The sequence below is a fragment of the Electrona antarctica genome (assembly GCF_951216825.1).
Source record: "Electrona antarctica genome assembly, chromosome: 18".
NCBI lineage: Eukaryota > Metazoa > Chordata > Actinopteri > Myctophiformes > Myctophidae > Electrona > Electrona antarctica.
The window spans coordinates 7,389,418-7,408,112 of NC_136799.1; the positions used below are offsets into that span (position 1 = coordinate 7,389,418).

At 41.3% G+C, this 18,695-nt stretch overlaps 2 protein-coding genes across 2 annotated transcripts; both read left to right on the top strand.

Moving 5' to 3' along the window:
• Nucleotides 1–63: 63 nt before the first annotated feature.
• LOC306942698 (uncharacterized protein) lies at nt 64–7,603 on the top strand (the record flags this gene model as incomplete). Its single annotated transcript, XM_079528707.1, has 5 exons — nt 64–84; nt 4,652–5,033; nt 5,198–5,296; nt 7,400–7,433; nt 7,582–7,603. Coding segments are annotated over exons 1-5 (543 nt in total), but the record flags the coding sequence as incomplete, so codon positions are not given.
• Nucleotides 7,563–17,526, top strand: LOC306942700 (peptidyl-prolyl cis-trans isomerase E-like; the record flags this gene model as incomplete). The annotated part of the gene is made up of 8 exons (XM_079528708.1): nt 7,563–7,608; nt 8,051–8,132; nt 8,431–8,534; nt 10,662–10,785; nt 13,867–14,052; nt 14,955–15,097; nt 16,004–16,350; nt 17,517–17,526. Exons 1-8 carry the CDS (start codon nt 7,606–7,608, stop codon nt 17,524–17,526), a joined length of 999 nt encoding a protein of 332 aa, XP_079384834.1. The 5' UTR covers nt 7,563–7,605.
• Nucleotides 17,527–18,695: the final 1,169 nt, after the last annotated feature.

Genomic DNA, 18,695 nt, shown 5'->3' on the forward strand with positions numbered 1-18,695 from the left:
CCAATGACGTCACGCTGCTGATTGAGGTCAAAGTTGAACGCTGTCGATCCAACATGGCGGGGACCAAACGAGTGCTTTATGTTGGTGAGGATCTTAAAAACATTTATTTTTACCCAACACACATTTAAAGCGTTTCTTTACCCAAGACGCGTGTAATACATGTTTCAGTGGTGTTACATTACTTGAGTTATTCAGAAATGTGATTTTTATGTCACGCTTTGTCTTAGAGACTCACGTAGGCTTTGTTTTTCATTCTCCCGTTGGGTTGGCTCCTCCGAATTATATCGAATCTATAAGCTCAGCTCCACTCACAAAGCGACGCGTTGTCGACTTGTAGATCGGCTATTTTTCTACGCTCGGCTGGACACCGTCATACGACGAAATAGCCTACTATTTAATCGGGCGACGCTACAGACAGACTAGCCCTAGCCGCAATTTGCAACTCTAGATTTTTTTATAATGGGATGAATCTAGAGTTGCACATGCAGTACCCTCCATTGACTCCCCACTCAGCGGTGGCCGAACGGATAGCGGCGCGGTCTAGATACCGGAAGGTTCCCAGTTCGAATCAGCCGTCCGACACGTTAAAATTACCACCGCTGAAATGCCCTTGAACAAGGCATCAACCACTACGATGAAATGTGTTCTATGAGCAGGGCCTGGCTGGAAACAAGTTCTTGAGCTTAGCCCAGATACCTAGCTCCTTTCGGAACCCTACGTTAAAGTTTCTGACATTTTGATAACTTTATGTAGGGTTCCTTCTCACCGGATTCAAGCGACATGGGATGCAATCTGATTTCCCCTGACTTAGCCCTGTGCTGCGGTGTGGGTGTCACGCTGACATATTCCAAACGAAGCATATGGACGCTATAGGATACAACGAACCCTCTCACCCCCCCCCCCCGAACGGCACAGAAGCCGTTAAGTATTTTTAATGTTTGTACGACCGTTTTGCCAGCTCTGAAATTCTCTCTTCGGTCCCTCCTTGTTGACATCTCGGTTGGCTAGCTGCGCCTACGAGGCGCGTAGGGAGGCGCTGCTAGCCAACCGAGATGCCGAGAGGCGGTACAATGGGATGTCAACAAGAGAGAATTTCAGAGCTGCCAAAACGGTCGTACAAACATTAAAAATACTTAACGGCTTCTGAGCCGTTCGCGGGGGGGGGTCAGATGGTTCGTTGTCTCCTATAGCGTTCATATGCTTCGTTTGGAATATGTCAGCGTGACACCCACACCGCAGCACAGGGCTAAGTCAGGGAAAGTCAGATTGCGTCCCATGTCGCTTGAATCCGGTGAGACCGGACCCTACGTCGTAGGGGTCCAAAGGAGCTCAACCCGGGGGGTCCGGAGACGGGCTACCCAGATACCCTGGGTAAATATAGATTTCATTTCATTTCATTTCATCCAATTTGGTTTGCGATCTGCTTGTCTTAAACGACGTTAGCTCTGATTCTGATCCATAGCTCTAAATGCGTTTCAAGCTATGGATCAGAGCTAAAACGGCGTTAAACTCACCAACATTGCAGCTGTAGTCCAAGCTTCAATTATCCTCTTTCAATCTGCCGATCAATACAACTAAACAGGGCTTGTTTAGTTTTAGCAGTGCTTCCCAAACTTGTTCATGTCAAGGAGTCCTACCCCACGGACCCCCATTGGAGTCCGTACCCCACGGACCCCCATTAGAACATATATACAAATATGTGTGCAAAGTATATATATATATATGTAAATATCTTCTCTTATGGGGGTGACGGGACCCCCTGTCAGTCGGGGGTGACTGACAGGGGGTCCTGTCACCCCCATAAGAGAAGATATTTACGACTATAGCTGTGATTTTCAACTATTTTCATTTCAAGGGCCCCCGGTTGGACCTGAATTAGGCTACGGTCCCCTATTTAATGGCATTTCTATCTCTGGCACCCCAATTTATATTGTAAAATCAAAGTTAATTGAACTCAGAGAGTGTACAAATGGGGCAGTGATGTAAATAGGTTTTCAATGTAATGAGTCCCTGGATGCAGGGATGGTCTTTTAGATTATTCTCAGGGACATTTTTTGAGTCCCACTTCAACAACATTAGGAGTCGTATTTTGCCATTTTTTACAAATTGCAGCATTTAACTCCCATTTCATTTTATATGGTTATACTTATAATGTGGTTATATTCATGTAGAAAACAGAAGAAGAAATGATTATTATAACTAAAGCTAGCAAAATAAACTAGAATAAAAAAAAAATCTGATGGGGTCTACTTGATTCCATTTGTACACTCTCTGAGTTACAGACCCATAAGGTTCCATTTGGTTCCTAATTATCATTTAGCTGGGGACCCCCTGGAACTCTCTCAAGGACCCCTAGGGGTCCCCGGACCCCACCTTGGGAACCACTGGTCTACAGAGTACAGACAACAATATAGGTGTGAGTTCACATTCAAACGCGTATATCTATTCTACATCCGAGCATAGACATGGTAACGCCCCGTCTGCCTCTGATTGGCCTACCGACACTGCCCGTCTTGCCCCCATGGTCTCACCAGACTGTCCTCTGAGATGCGATGTTACTCCGTGGTGGGAAATAAGTACAAGAGACAGCTTGAGAGACAATGACAGCTTGGCACGCGCAACAGTAACTTTTATTTTTGAGTGGTGCAACCACTCCATTAAGTAGCTATGTGTGTCTGTCCCTGGCTGGCTGGCTGGCTGGGTCTGAGCACAGAAATTGTGTTTGGTTGGTTTTCACAACCAAGTGTCACTGTTGCACAGCCTAACACACATACATATTAACTGTATATATGATGATTTGGGGTGGTACAGTACAGTAGAGGGACCCCCTGGGGACCCCCACACGGTATCTGTCATTTCTCAACCGTTTCGGAAGCGGGCAGCTCACCGGAATCGGCCCGGCCCCCTGGGCACGTTCCTAGGGGTCTGGATGTTCCGGAGACCCCCGACATGGTAACTCTCATTTTTCTACCGTTTTTGGACGTGGGGCGGCTTGCCGGAACCGGGCCGGTATCCTCGCCACGTTCCTGTGGGTCTGGAATGTCCGGGAACCCGGAGTCCGGACACAGTGTCAAAGAGTTGCACCACTCACTTCACACAGGTGTGATTTTTGTAGAAGAGGCAAACTAATATTATTTATGCCATTTGCTTTGATTGAATGATTGATTGAACACGTACGTTTATGATTTGATTTGGATGTGTTCTACATTAAATGTTAGTGTTGATTATCGTGTATTAATCTACCGGTAATTATAGTAAAACTAATACTATTATACTAAAAAAAGATAAAGATCAGGGAAAAGAGACATTTTACATTACAATAATGTTTCAAGTTTACACATACTACAAATAAACGGCATGAACAATATTAGTTTGCCTCTTCTACAAAAGCTCAGTGGCCTTGTGGTTAGAGTGTCCGTCCTGAGACTGGGAGGTTGGGGTTCCATCCCCGGCCGGGTCATACCAAAGACTCTAAAAATGGGACCCAATGCCTCCCTGCTTGACACTCAGCATCAAGGGTTGGATTGGGGGTAAGTCCCTGCGACATACTAGCGTCATGTCCAGGGGGTGTACTTGTACATCAAGCTGCCTCATCAGGCTACAGAAACAGGAGATAGGCTCCTGCCCTGTGGGCCTCATGGCTCGGCAAGGCTACTCTTCTACAAAAAGATCCAGCATAGCTATATCCACCATGAGGACAGTCAAGACGTCACGGGCAGTGTCAGTAGGCCAATCTGAGGCAGGCGGGGCGTTACCATGTCTATGCTCGGACGTAGAATAGATATACGCATTTCAAACATGTCTGTGCTGTGCCATTTAACTGCTAGAATAAACTGACAGTTGAAACCAAGGCATCTTCACCAAACCTGAAGTGTGGGAAAGGGTAAAGTAAATAGATGTTGATAAAGTTAAGCTAGTACTAAGTACGGGACGGGATGTCCTTCTTTCGAGATAACAAAATATGCGGATAGTGATGACATTCAATATCAAAAAAATATATTTATGGCAAATGGCATATTTTAAATTGAGATGATTTTATGGTGGTTGGAATTATATTTAGCTACCAATTTGTCATTGTCTATTATTAAATATTGACAGCTTTATGTTAAAGCTGCACTGTGCAACGTTCTACTCTGGATTTGAACCCGGTTACCCTGCACAAGTGCTGACATTTTTTTTACCAGAGCCTGCCTGCTTGCTCAGGGGATAAATTGATCAGATCCTGTGTCACCGTCTCCACACCTTAGCGCAAAATGGTCTTAAACTGCGCACTTCTTAAGCTGCGCGCAGCTTAAATTCTGAGTTTTTAGACAGCTGGTGGATGGAAATTAAGCTCCACCTCCGCGGAAGACTTGAGCGGAGGAGAGCGTTTCCGGGAATCTGGCCGTCACGCAAGAATTCCGCGGAGGTGGAGCTTAATTTCCATCCACCAGCTGTCTAAAAACTCAAGCTTTAAGCTGCGCGCAGCCGAGAACGTGCGCAGCTCTTTCGATGGTGTGGCAGCGCCTTGTCTAGGTGAGATTAGGGGTTCAGTGACAGTGTCTTGCTCAAGGACATTTTGACACTTAAGGTGGTTGCACACTGGACGCCTTTTTCGGAAAACCGATGGAGAAACGCCGCTAATAATCCGAAAAACGCGCTCTGTGTGCAGGGATCCAGCTGCTCTACCGGAGACAACACGCTCTGTGTGCAGGGATCCAGCTGCTCTACCGGAGACAACACGCTCTGTGTGCAGGGATCCAGCTGCTCTACCGGAGACAACACGCTCTGTGTGCAGGGATCCAGCTGCTCTACCGGAGACAACACGCTCTGTGTGCAGGGATCCAGCTGCTCTACCGGAGACAACACGCTCTGTGTGCAGGGATCCAGCTGCTCTACCGGAGACAACACGCTCTGTGTGCAGGGATCCAGCTGCTCTACCGGAGACAACACGCTCTGTGTGCAGGGATCCAGCTGCTCTACCGGAGACAAAACACGCTCTGTGTGCAGGGATCCAGCTGCTCTACCGGAGACAAAATACAACCACCCCAATTGTATAAGTTATATTGTATTAACATACCATACAGAAAAGATTAATTAATTAAAAAAAAAAAAAGTTGCATAGTGCCACTTTAACCAGCTTTTTTCCCCCCTTTTTTAAAACTTTTCTTTTGACAGTTTTGATACATTTATGTAAGATATTTGTTGTTTGTGACAGGTGGCCTGGCCGAGGAGGTGGATGAGAAGGTGATGCATGCAGCATTCATTCCATTTGGTGACATCACAGACATTCAGATACCATTAGATTATGAAACGGGTAAGTCATCAATTAGTTATGTTGTATAAGTGTGATAATAGTGCCACTATTATTAGTGTATGTAACACAATAATAATAACAATTATAATTCATCAAATGAAACTTATTTTTTAGCACTTTAATAGATACAGATTTAGAATCACTATTTTGTGTGTCATTCATTACTAGGGGAAGTTTTGGCCGAAACCGAATATAGGAAACAGTTGGCCGAGAACCGAATATGATTATTATATATCTTTTTACCTACCATTGCTGTCATGGCCGTACCTTAAAGCTACCTGATTTATGGCAAAATAAATAGTTATGGCAAAACTTAACTTAAATAATAATACTGGGTCCATAAAACATTTATTCGGCTCCTTTGAATGCATTAATTGCATACACTGTTCGGTGATATATTTTCTGCCTATTTGGGCTGAAACCGAATAGTCAGAAAATGCATTTTTAGCCATTTTCTGCCGAATATTTTCTGCGGACGAATATTCGGTGCATCACTACAGGAAAAACCTCTCTCTCAAAAAAGTGACATTTATGGAGATTACGTATAAAATTGGGCTTAAACTGGTTAAAGCAAAAAATTAAGTCAAACTACAAGAAACGGCTACAAATAGAATGTTAAGATTTGTTTTAAAAAATATTAAGATTTTTTATTATCGTGAGAACGATGGCTTCCATTATCGCATTGCAACTTTTCAGGAATAGAAAGCCTGCAGTTTCTATTAGCTTGGATTCCCCATCGATGATGTCACTGGTGGACGGCTACTTGGTGGGGGTACTCTAAAAGCTAAAGTTTAGAGCCTTGTAGGTGGCGAGGAGTGTTTTGAGATGTCTATGCATGTCAACTGGGAGCCAGTGAAGTTGATGCAGGACTGGCGTGATGTGATTGTGGTCACGGTTGCATAAATCACAACGGCAAAACGCAAAAGTGTCTCTACTTCTATGGAAGTCATGGCTGAAAGACGTCTGTGTTACTGTTGACAGCCACCATCTTTGTTTGGTGATCTGATAATGACCATAACCGATGCTTCTTCACATGGAACAGATGCATGTGGATTGCTTACTTCCTCTGTGTAACAGGATAGGTGGGCAGTGCACCAGTGTTGTTTTTGGCAGCACATTTTGGTTTTAGTCATAGTCTTAGTCACATTTTAGTCACCTGGAATATTTTAGTGTTAGTCTAGTTTTAGTAGACTACATCTATAGTTGATTTAGTCGACTACAATGTGTTTTGGCGGTGCCTTGATGCTGTTGTAAAGACTGATTTTTGCACCTGCTGAAAATAGCCGATCTATAAGCTCACAAAGCGTCGCAGTGCGACGCATTGTGGGCTTGTAGATCTGCCATTTTCAGCATGTAACCAAGTGTAAAATGACTTGTACTGGATTTCTTGTCCACTAGTCCCTTCCTAACATTTTAGTCTAGTTTTTATTTGTTGACGAAAATTGTCAGTATATTTAGTCTTAGTTTTAGTCATCATAGCTTAGATTTCATTTAGTTTCCATTTAGTTTTCGTCAGTGAAATAAGTTATAGTCGAAAATATTAGTGCAACTTCCGTTATTTTTTTACCCCTCTATCACACAGAACTATGGTTTTTTTTGTGTCTATCACTACGCCCAAAAAATAGTTCCATGTGATAGAGGGGTCAAAGTTGAACGGAAGTCGCGCTAATATTTTAGAAATAGGTCAACAATACAAATTACGTTCGTTTTGTGGATTCATTTACTTTTACTGCGTGGCCCCAGTGCCCCCCACAAAATGACCAGAACTACTTAATATTGACCAAAACCAGAGCAGAACTCCCATGGGACTCGGGCAATCAATTAATACAGTTGCAACCACTATATTAATGGCAAGTATTTCATACAACTTAAGTTCAAAAAATCTGAACTATCCCTTTAATTATATAATTCCATGTTGAAAATGAGCATTTTTCAACACATTACATGTTACATTTGTTTTAGTTTTTCTTTTTGACAAAAATACACATCGTTATTGTTCATCGAGGTGCCCTGGATGTCCCTAGTGCCGACCTATCCTGTATCCGTTTTATATGCATGACCTTTTGTTGTAGATTGTTGACTTCTTCATTGGTTGTTTTTCAGAGAAGCACAGAGGATTTGCCTTGAGCTGGCAGAGGTAAGTTACTGATACTGTGTGCAGTGACTTGTGTTGTTGTACTGTAGATTGCCACCTTGTGGACGTTGTTGGTCATAGCTTTGTCACAGAGTATGAGTTTGATCTGCATTTGTGATTGACATCTCTTTCTGAATGTTGTCTTCCATAGGATGCAGCGGCTGCCATTGACAACATGGTGAGTTGAGTTCACCTGACTCGCTTAAACCACTTTGAAGCTGGCGTCCCTGTTTTGGGCATGTCAATGAACAGATTTATAAAGAAATATAGCTTTATTTACTTTTTATTTTTTCCATAAATAGATTCACCATATATTAGCTATTCTACTTGGCATAAATGGTAAATGGTGCATTTATATAGCGCCTTTATCCAAGGCGCTTTACATAGATTGTGCATTACATTCACCCATTCACTCACACATTCATACACCGATTGCGGCGGAAGCCATGCAAGGTACCAACCAGCACATCGGGAGCAATTTGGGGTTCAGTGTCTTGCCCAATGAAGTACATTATATGTGGTTAAGCGATGACAAGTCCACAATGTCCACACATACAGTATGTGTCAAATTTCTAGTATAGTGAAGAAATGACACTGGGCCTCTGCTGTTTTCTCCCCAGAACAAGTCTGAGCTGTTTGGACGAACAATCCGGGTAAACATCGCCAAACCGATGAGAATCAAGGAGGGCTCATCCCGACCAGGTGATTATTAATGTATAGAAGATGTGTCATACAGTGCTGTTGACTTGACTGGACTGGGGGTGCAGTACTTAGTTTAGACAGTTTTTGGTTTAGACTAGTCATTAGTCCTACAACTACAACCTATCTCAAACCCTCACCCTAAACCTAACCTCCCACGGGGCAGCACACCTAAACCTAACCTTAACCCATGTCTAACCAATGACTAGTCTAAACTAAGTATGCCCCCCCTGGAGTGTATGTACAGATCTAAACTCTGTGACCGTCCTTCATCCTGGCTCCCTCTGTCTTCGTCCCTCAGTGTGGTCCGATGACGACTGGTTAAAGAAGTTCTCTGGGAAAACCGCCGAGGAGGGTGAGACGGAGGAGTCCGCTGGGGACGCCGCCAGTACCACAACGCAAGATGTGAGAATGCAGTCTTTTCAATTCACCCTTTGTCAGTAGTGCTGCCAGAATTGGCCAAAAATGATATTCGAATATTCCTTTTATATTGTATTCGAACAATTTTCGAATGATTTCGAATGTCGAATGTATATGATTTTAATATGAATATTGCAGCCTAATATGCTGTAAAACCTTATCTTTCTTTATCTATATGGTCCGGTCCTGTATGGGCTGTGGTTGGTGCTGAGAAATGCACTCTCTTGAGTCTTGCAATATCAAATGAATGATTCATAATTATCTTAATAGCCTAATTTTTGTATAATGTTTTAGTTTACGTGGCACAGTAAGTCTCGGCAGAACTCGCACAGCAATTTTATTGTTATTTTTTTAATTCGAATCTTAATTTAAAATATTCGATTGTTCTTTTATTTTTTACATTCGAATATTCATTTGAATATGGAATATTCGTTGGCAGCACTATTTGTCAGCCTTCTGATTGGTCCCTGACTGAATAACCTTGTTTCTGCCTTGTTCATGTTGAATTTGCTAAAACATCATTGTTGGGGAAAAAACAAAAAACAAACATGACATGCCGAGTCACCATGTGATGTTCCTTTTTACTGACACCAAGTTTAACCCATTTTGGGCGGGAACCCCTTTTGGTGTTTCAAGCATTATGTTATACTTTAGCTATTGAAAAATAGCAGATCTACACTGGGTGCCGTGCTACAAGCTTGTACATGAAAAAGGTTAAGCACCACTGACATAGAAAACTAGGTTTTTCAGAAAAATCTTAGAATTTAGAAGCCTTTTTTAGAAGGGTGAATTGTGTGTTGACATGGTCTGGTCTGTCTTTTTTTATTTTATTTATTTGGCAGGGACAGTACAAAACTAGAAAAAGTGCCCTTCTGGGCACAGGTCTCCACCAGGAGGATAGGAGTGTGAGTGTGATGTTTGGCAAAATGTTTAGAAGAAATATAACCGTGTGTGTGCGCGTGCGTGCAGCGTACATGCATGCGTGTGTGTGTGACGTGGCTTGGCCTGTTGTAGCGCCACCATGAGGCTGATTTGAAAACTGTCAAATGGCATTTCTTCCAAAGCCTAGTGGGAATATGCATGCACAGTTTCACCACAATCGGACGCTGCGTTGAGTAGTTGTGGCGATTTGTACAAAACGGGTACAAAGCGGGCTACTCCTGAAAAGTTTAGAAGCCAATCGTAGCTCTAGAGAGACTGTGTACCAATTTGCGTGATGTTTGGACAAAATCTGTAGGTGTACTGTCCAAAAACTTGTTTTGCACAAATCGGCCTCCTGGTGGCGCTATAACAGGCCGTTCTGGAAATTTTGGGGCAGAGGTTCATCGTTGGCATCCAGGGAGTGTGTGTGCAAAATTTGGCATCGACCGGGTTTACGGTGCCGGAGATTAGCTGATTACAGACGGACGGACGGACGGACGGACGGACGGACGGACGGACGGACGGACGGACGGACGGACGGACGGACGGAGTGCAAAACATACTCTCTCCCCATGCCTTCGGCCTGGTGGAGACAAAAAAACAATGCATCGAGTTATAAAAACATGAAACCGTTGCGTTGGTTTATAGCCATGGCTAATTTGCAACCCCAGTCCATGGTTAGGCCTTTATATACAAAATATGATCTACCTATGCTATGCTAACCATAATCGTTTACAGAGAATACATGCAAATGCATCTGATCTAATAATATACTACTGGTATGCTAATTATAGTTTACAACAAAATTACAGTACACATTACATTAACCTACAAAACAGAGCAAACATAATCACTCCGATAACCAGTCAGAGACTATACATGTGAGCACAGTTGATTTGATTTCTACCATAGTTTGAGTCCTTTGTAGAACACGTTACCGTCCGTCTCTAGTTTTAGTGCCGTAGGTAAGGCGTTCCAAAGGTTTGGCCCCTTTACTGAGAAGGCAGACTGTCTGAATGAGTTGTTGCACCTGGGAACAATACAGTTAGTTACCACTCGTGGAGGCTTGTGTAGTTGCTCTACCAGAGCTCGTCTTGTGGATTATGGTCTGTCTTGTGGGTCAAGACAGTATGTTGTTGTGATTGTCTGTTTGAGATGGTGATAATATTGTCTTATTATTCTTGTTGTCAGGGTGAGCCCCCAGCCAAGAAGGGCAGAGTCAACCCTCAGGTCTACATGGACATCAAGATTGGGAACAAGCTGGCAGGAAGACTTCGATTCCTACTGCGAGCTGACATCGTTCCCATGACTGCAGGTCTCTCTCTCTCTTTCTGTCTCTCTTTCTCTCTTTCTATTTAATACAGCTTTCCGTTAGACTCTGCCAGAAGGTTTTTTTTTCATTTTTCTTTTTTTTCTTTATTTATTTCGAACATATTAAAACATAAAAGAACAGGCAATGGAAATAAAGGAAGAACTAGATTTAAAATAATAATAAAACAAGGTATATCTAATATTCTTATATTTTATGTTCGAAAAAGGGATAGGAAGAAGTTTAGTTAAAAACTTATCGGGTCCCACCCCTTCTTTGTGTATCAAAAAATAACATAAAATAAATAGTCAAGCATATACTGTATACAAGACAGTCAAGGGTCAAGGTTGACTCTTGAGGACATACATTTATACACTCACAAAAACATATGCGTACACACTGTACCCAGCTATTCTATCCTATATATATATATATATTTATTATATATTTTTTAAACATTTTTTTAAACTTATTCCATGTTTCACATCGTTTCAATTCATCTTTGCATTTATTCCACAGGATAACCCCTTTCACTGAAACACAGTGGTATTTTGCATTGGTCCTCACTAACGGCTGATTAAACATACATACCCCTCTCAAATCATAATGACTCTCTCTCTTCTGGAACAACCTCTGGATGTTGTTTGGTAATAATTTGTTTTGTGCTTTATACGTTAATTGGACTGTTTTCATGTCAACCAGATCTTTGAATTTTAATGCTTTTAAATTGATAAAGAGTTGGTTTGTTGGTTCTCTGTAGGCAGTTTTATTTACAATTCGTATTGCTCTTTTTTGGAGGATAAATATTGATTTAGTATTTGTTTTATATGTGTTTCCCCACACTTCCACACAGTATGTTATGTATGGCAATATAAAAGAATTGTATAGCATATATAGTGAACTTTTCTTTAAGAAATCTTTGACTTTATATAGTATTGCTATAGATTTGGCTATTTTAGTTTTTATATAATTTATATGAGGCTTCCAACATACTTTATTATCTATTATTACTCCAAGGAATTTGACTTCATCCACTTGTTCAATTTCCATTTTGTTTATTGTAAGTTTTTTATTTGTATTAGTTATACGATTTCCAAATATTATGTATTTTGTTTTACTTAAATTTAGTGTCAATTTATTAAAATCAAACCAACTCTTTAACCTTTTTAGTTCCTGTTCCACCGTCTCCAGAAGTTGTTCCAGGTTATCTCCACTACAGATCAAATTAGTATCATCTGCAAATATTATTGTTTTCATTAGTTTTGAAACCTCACACATATCATTTACATACAAGATGAAGAGCAATGGACCCAACACGGAACCCTGAGGAACCCCACATTCCACATCTAATAATTGAGATTTATAATTATTTATTTGTACATACTGTTTTCTGTTTTGCAAATAACTACTTACCCAGGAGAGGGCTAACCCTCTAATTCCATATTTTTCTAATTTATATAATAATAAGTCATAATGTACCGTATCAAATGCTTTACTAAGATCAAGAAAAACTCCTATTGCATAATCTTTATTTTCTAGTGCCGTAGTTACTGTCTCAACAAATTCCATTAGTGCATGAGATGTTGTCCTATTTGCCCTAAAACCATATTGTTGTTCACATAATACTTTGTGTTTGGTAATGAATTCTTCTAGCCTCTTATAAAACACTTTCTCCAAAATCTTGGAAAACTGTGGGAGGAGTGAAACTGGTCTGTAATTTGTGAGTTCGTGTTTGTCTCCGGTCTTGAATATCGGCACAACTTTTGCTATCTTCATCTTGTTTGGGAATATTCCTTTTTTTAATGATTGATTACAAATGTATGCTAGAGGTTTCGCCACATATTCGATAATGCTTTTGACTAATGCCATGTCAAATCCGTCATTGTCTGTAGACGTCTTAGCCTAACGCCAGGGCTCCACCGGACGCGTTGCGTCTCCGTCGCGTGCGTCAAAAAACGCACCGGTTCAATTTTAATGCACGCGTCGCGTCTCCGTCAACGCAACGCAACGCGGGCAGTGGAGCCACCCTTCATTGATTAAAAGGGAACATTCCCTGACGGTGACGGTGACGCGACGCTGACGGAGACGCAACGCGCCCGGTGGAGCCGGGCCGTTACACTTATTGACAATGTCAATTATTTCTTTTTCATCTGTTCCTTTTAAAAACATAGAGTTTGACACCTTTATGGTTTGGCTCTCCACAGTATTTTTATTGCCAGTCTTTGGGATCTTCCTTGCCAAACCAGGACCAACCTTAACAAAAAAATTATTGAATTCATCTGCCACTAAATTCATTTCATTAATAGTTGTGTTATTCATTGTCCGAAAATAATTTGGGTATTCTATTTTCCCATCGCCCTTTTTTATAATTTGATTAAGTACCTTCCATGTATTTCTAATATTACTCTTATTTTCATCCAATATTTTACTGTAATAGTCCCTTTTACGGCTTCTCATTATTCGTATCAGTTTATTTTTATATATCTTATACTTGATTTCTGCCTCTACTGTACTCTTTTTTTTAGGAATTCTTTATATAGTTTATTTTTCTTCTTACATGCTTTTTGTATTCCCTTAGTTATCCATGGTTTTCCACCAAATTTCTGCTTGACAGTTTTCTTCACTAGAGGACAGTTCTTATCATAGAGAGCAGTTAATATGGACAAAAAAGTATAATATGAGTCATTCACATCCTCAATGTAAACGTTATTCCAGTCCTGGTTCTTTAACTCTCTTTTAAAGGACTCAACTGTCTTTTGTGTTTTTATTCTACTTAATATTTGAGTTTTTGTATCCTTGTTGGTCCTGATTCCGCCCCTAGTGACCACAAAGACTGGAAGGTGGTCAGTTGCATCATTCATAATTATTCCACTTATTATTTTCTTATCAATAACGTTAGTAAAGATATTATCAATGAGTGTAGCACTATGCGTTGTTGTTCTAGTAGGTCTTGTGATGGTGGGATACAAGCTCATACTGTACATGGAGTTAATAAAAGGTAGATTTGAATGAATTGTTTGTGTAATAACAGGTTGAAACAATCCTGATAAAGGCAGATGTATGATGAAAATATGTCTTTTCTTCTAGAGAACTTCCGCTGCCTGTGTACACATGAGAAAGGCTTTGGGTTCAAAGGCAGCTGCTTCCACCGTATCATCCCTCAGTTCATGTGTCAGGGAGGCGACTTCACCAACCACAACGGAACCGGCGGAAAGTCAATCTATGGTCGCAAGTTTGACGACGAGAACTTTGTCCTCAAACACACGGCTCCAGGTGAGACCTGAGTTGCTTAAGTGCACACTAATATTCCAATTGCTGGTATTAATCAGGTTGTGGCATATATTTGATTGATGTTTTTACATGCATAATTGGGGTGTCGTGTTACAACGTCGAGCAAGACATTGTTATTTATTCATGTTAAAATCCCGACCGAAATCGGACAAGTGTCAGAAGATTGTGTGATGAGAAAAAACATGGTGATTTTGGATGTACAGTCATTTTAACCTGAGACCAGATTCTACAGAATGTGTTCCAAATCCTGACAGTTTTCTGAAGAACGTAACAGTGGTGCTCAAACCTTTTCATGTCAAGGCACTTACACCCGCCTTCTAATGAGAGCGCAAAATCTGTCTTGGAAGAGCCATCCATCGACTAATCTAATATACGGCAACCTTCCCCGTGTTTCTTCACTGGTCCGATCCAGAAGAGCGCAGTTTGCCGGCCACTGCTACAGAGCTGACAATGAGGTTATACAGTATCTTCCCTTCTTCTCTGGAGTCCTGCCTCAGGGCGGACCAGAGGTAGAAAGCTGTCGTTCCCTGATGTCATCGCTAGGGACACATGCTTCAGTAGGCAGGAACTGGGGGTGGCAATGAAGGACCGGGAAGTCTGGCGTAGCATTGTGGAATCCATGATCTCGACCGCGGTCAAAAAATGATGATGTCAAGGAACCACAGATACTATCTGTATTTACAAGCTTGTAAGCTGTATGCCGCGCCACAAGCTTGTACATCTGCTATTTTTCAACAGATTGTTTAAAATAAAGTAATGGTTAAAGTGGTTTAAAGCTATAAGGTGACACAGATGCGTCCTCTGGTCTAAATGAGCTAAATTAGGGTAAGATCAGCGTATTTGTTGCCTAGTGTATTAACTAGGCTTCTCTTTTGGTCATATAGCACAGCTCTCCATGGCCAATTCTGGTCCAAACAGCAACGGCTCTCAGTTCTTCATCACAACGGACAAGACGGACTGGCTCGATGGCAAGCATGTGGTGTTTGGAGACCTGATAGAGGGCATGGAGGTGGTCCGTGCAATGGAGGTAAGATCTGGTGTATGTTGTTATTGTATACAGTATCATTTTCAACAATCATCACAATTAGCCCTTTGCTAAATCCCACCCGAAAAAGCCATTGTCCAATGCCAATCCAAATAGTTTAGCAACTGTTGCTATGCAGGTCAAGCTTTCGCCACCTCATAGCTGTCAATGTTATTTTGCATGGCTGAGTTGTTGAACATATACACGGCTTAATGTCGAGAAAGTTACACGACTGACCCACCCAGGTGATGGCAATAATACTAATGACAGTAGTCTACCGTGCAACATGAAAACTCCTGTCGGGTGGTCGTTAAAAGTTGATTTCTCCCTCTGTAATTTCCTCATATTTCTAGTTTATTTAAATAGTGTCATGCACATTTGTCCAGTGCATAGCCTACTACAGGCCTGGTAAGACATTTTGATGCTCTTGCTACTGAAATGATCTATTATGGAGAAATCCCATTATTTTACATGCATCTCAATGGGGGAGAAGGAGAGCTTGCCCTGTCTCCTCACTGCTAACGTGCCTATTGGACAAGGACGGGTTGGGAAGGGACTTAGCAAAGGGCTGCTTGTAGTTTCTTCCCCCAGACCATCAGAACCCTGAATGCTCGCCATATACTCGCCCCAAAACAAACCTCTTGAGATGAATAGCACTTTATCTATATTGCACTTTGGATGCATCAGCACTTTCTGTTACAAATGTGACAAGCTAAGTTGTGGAGAACAGTATTGCTCCCCTGTATTCCTAGTGTGTATTGTGACAATAAAAAACTGATTCTGATGCATGATTAGTAATTGAAACATTTGTACCATGTGCATTTTATTTAGAGACTGTCCAAGCAATGGCGGTCGGTTCCAAAGCTAGTCTTGTAATCCTCAGCATGACCCTGTCTTGTGTCCGTACAGGCTCAAGGAGCAAAAGATGGCAAGCCCAAGCAGAAGGTGATCATCTCTGACTGCGGAGAATGTGTGTGTGTGTGTGTGTGTGTGTGTGTGTGTGTGTGTGTGTGTGTGTGTGTGTGTGTGTGTGTGTGTGTGTGTGTGTGTGTGTGTGTGTGTGTGTGTGTGTGTGTGTGTGTGTGTGTGTGTGTGTGTGTGTGTGTGTGTGTGTGTGTGTGTGTGTGTGTGTGTGACATGACAGATGGGGATGACAGAAGTGGAGTTTTTTTGTCTCTACTCTATTTTGAACTTGTGTTCTCTGTCAATATTTCAATAAACCTTTTTTTTTTATTATTAAGAATTAGAACCAAATTGTATCTTTGTCATGGCTGGTGTGCAGTTTTATTTGTTTTTTGTGCAACTATGTCAAATTTGTCTCATAAAATTGCCAACAATTTTTATGTGGTTTATATGGTCCACTGATTCCCCACATTTTGGCACGAAGAGCTTCAATCTGAAAGAAAACCATCAGTGTCTGATATAATTGTACAACACTGTTGTTAGAGCTATTCTACTAAAGGCAATATGTGTTCCCTTTCATTCTCATATGACATTCCAAATAGGTCATTGAGGTCACATCCAACGGTAAAGTCTTGTAATCCTCCTCAGCACGTCTTGTTTACATTCAGGTTCAAGCACGCAGAAAGCATGCATGTGTGGACAGGAATTAAAACAAATCTTTGGGCGTCAGGTTCTACCTACTCCGCTCATCAGGCACTTCAAAAGACCTATAACCAGAACCAAATTGTATCACCACGTTTGCATTTTAAAATTGCATATTTTATCCTCATCGATTTGACAATTTCATGTTTCATTTTATTAATACTCTTGACTAGAGTAAAGACCCAGCGTAGAGTTTCTGTTGACCGTTATGGAGATTATTATATTTTTTTCTGGCATACATTAATCTATTTACAGAGAAACGAGTTGGTAGAAAAAAAAGTGTTAATGGAACTTCTATTTGTTCACTGTCATATCAAGCCGTTGACCCATTTAGACCTGAAGACGATTCTACAAATGTCTTCTAAATCCTGACCGTTTTCTGAAAAACACATGTTTCTATGTCGTTCTCAAACTATTTCATGTCAAGGACCCCAAATGATATGTTATGTTGTTCCAGGCACCCCTCCAGAAGCAAAGATTTCAGTAAAAAACGTTCGCTCTGAAATATTATATTCAAAGATTTTGCCACATTTTCACGATTTTTCAAAAATAGCAGATCTACAAGCTTGTAGTGTGGCACTCATGAGCTTGTAGATCTGCTATTTTTCAATAGCTAAAGTATAACATAATGCAGTTAAAACACCAAAAGGGGATCCCGCCCCAGTTAGGGGTTTAGTGTCTGGATTTGAACCCCACATTATTTTTTTCACTGTCCAATCATGCTCCTTTTTGTGAACCCGGCCAGCAAGTGAACTCTGTGAAAGAAGGAACAAAGAAAGTGAAATGTGTCAACCATGTGTTGTGTTGTGTAGGACAGGCTACCTTAGGCCAGGGGCTCTCAACCAGTGGCTCGCGACCCAAATTATTTTGGGGTGTCCCCAGATTTTATTCTTTTGTTTCAACTGAATGTCTGGTAAATGGAAATGTCCTTAATGATTATATCTGGTTTCAGTATTTATTTATGATGAAATGAAATGAAATCTATATTTACCCAGGGTATCTGGGCTAAGCTCAAGAACTTGTTTCCAGCCAGGCCCTGCTCATAGAACACATTTCATCGTAGTGGTTCAATGCCTTGTTCAAGGGCACTTCAGCGGTGGTAATTTTTTTGGACGGCTGATTCGAACTGGGAACCTTCCGGTATCAAGACCGCGCCGCTATCCGTTCGGCCACCGCTGCCACTATTTTTTCTATTTCTATTGCCATGTATTTTCTCTATTATTAAGGTTATTGCAGCGGTCAATTTGTATTGGGGAGGGGGACGGGGCGCGGGTCACGAGACATGGTCAAAGCATTTCCGGGGGTCACGAGCCAAAAGCGTTGAGAAGCCCTGCCTTAGGGCTACATGAAACTTGATCGAGTGCTCTCATCAGTGTTTTAAAAGCCCTGATGAATCATTTTGGACTATTTGATGTGCATATACATGGTTCATATAATGTAGCCTATCTTGCCTCCATGTAGACTCATTTTGTTAGTTTAATTTAACAATTATTAATGTAACTTTCTATTTTGATTATTTTAATTTAGCAGCAGTTTATAAGACATAAAAGCAATGGTGATTTTCAACAATCTTTTGGAAACGTATGCCCAAAAGACTATAGACTATAGGCCTATAGACTATACAGAAGGAACAGGCCAGGGGCTCAGACTTTGCCTGCATCATATTCATAAAATAAATGGATCAGATTCTGAGATTATTTTCTGGAGGGCTCCCTTCACTTTTATTCGGGGATCCCCCACAGTAGTGTCAAAGTGTCCTTGAGCAAGACTCTGAACCCCTAATTGCTCCCGATGTGCAGGTTGGTGCCTTGCATGGTTTCTGCCACCATCTGTGTATTGTGAATGGGTGAATGTTATGTAATGCACAATCTATGTAAAGCGCCTTGGATAAAGATGCTATATTAATGCACCATTTACCGTTTCACTTGAGTAAATGAAAGTGCTATGCATGCAAGTGTTGCGTGCTACCTTCATGTGATTAGTTAAATATTACATT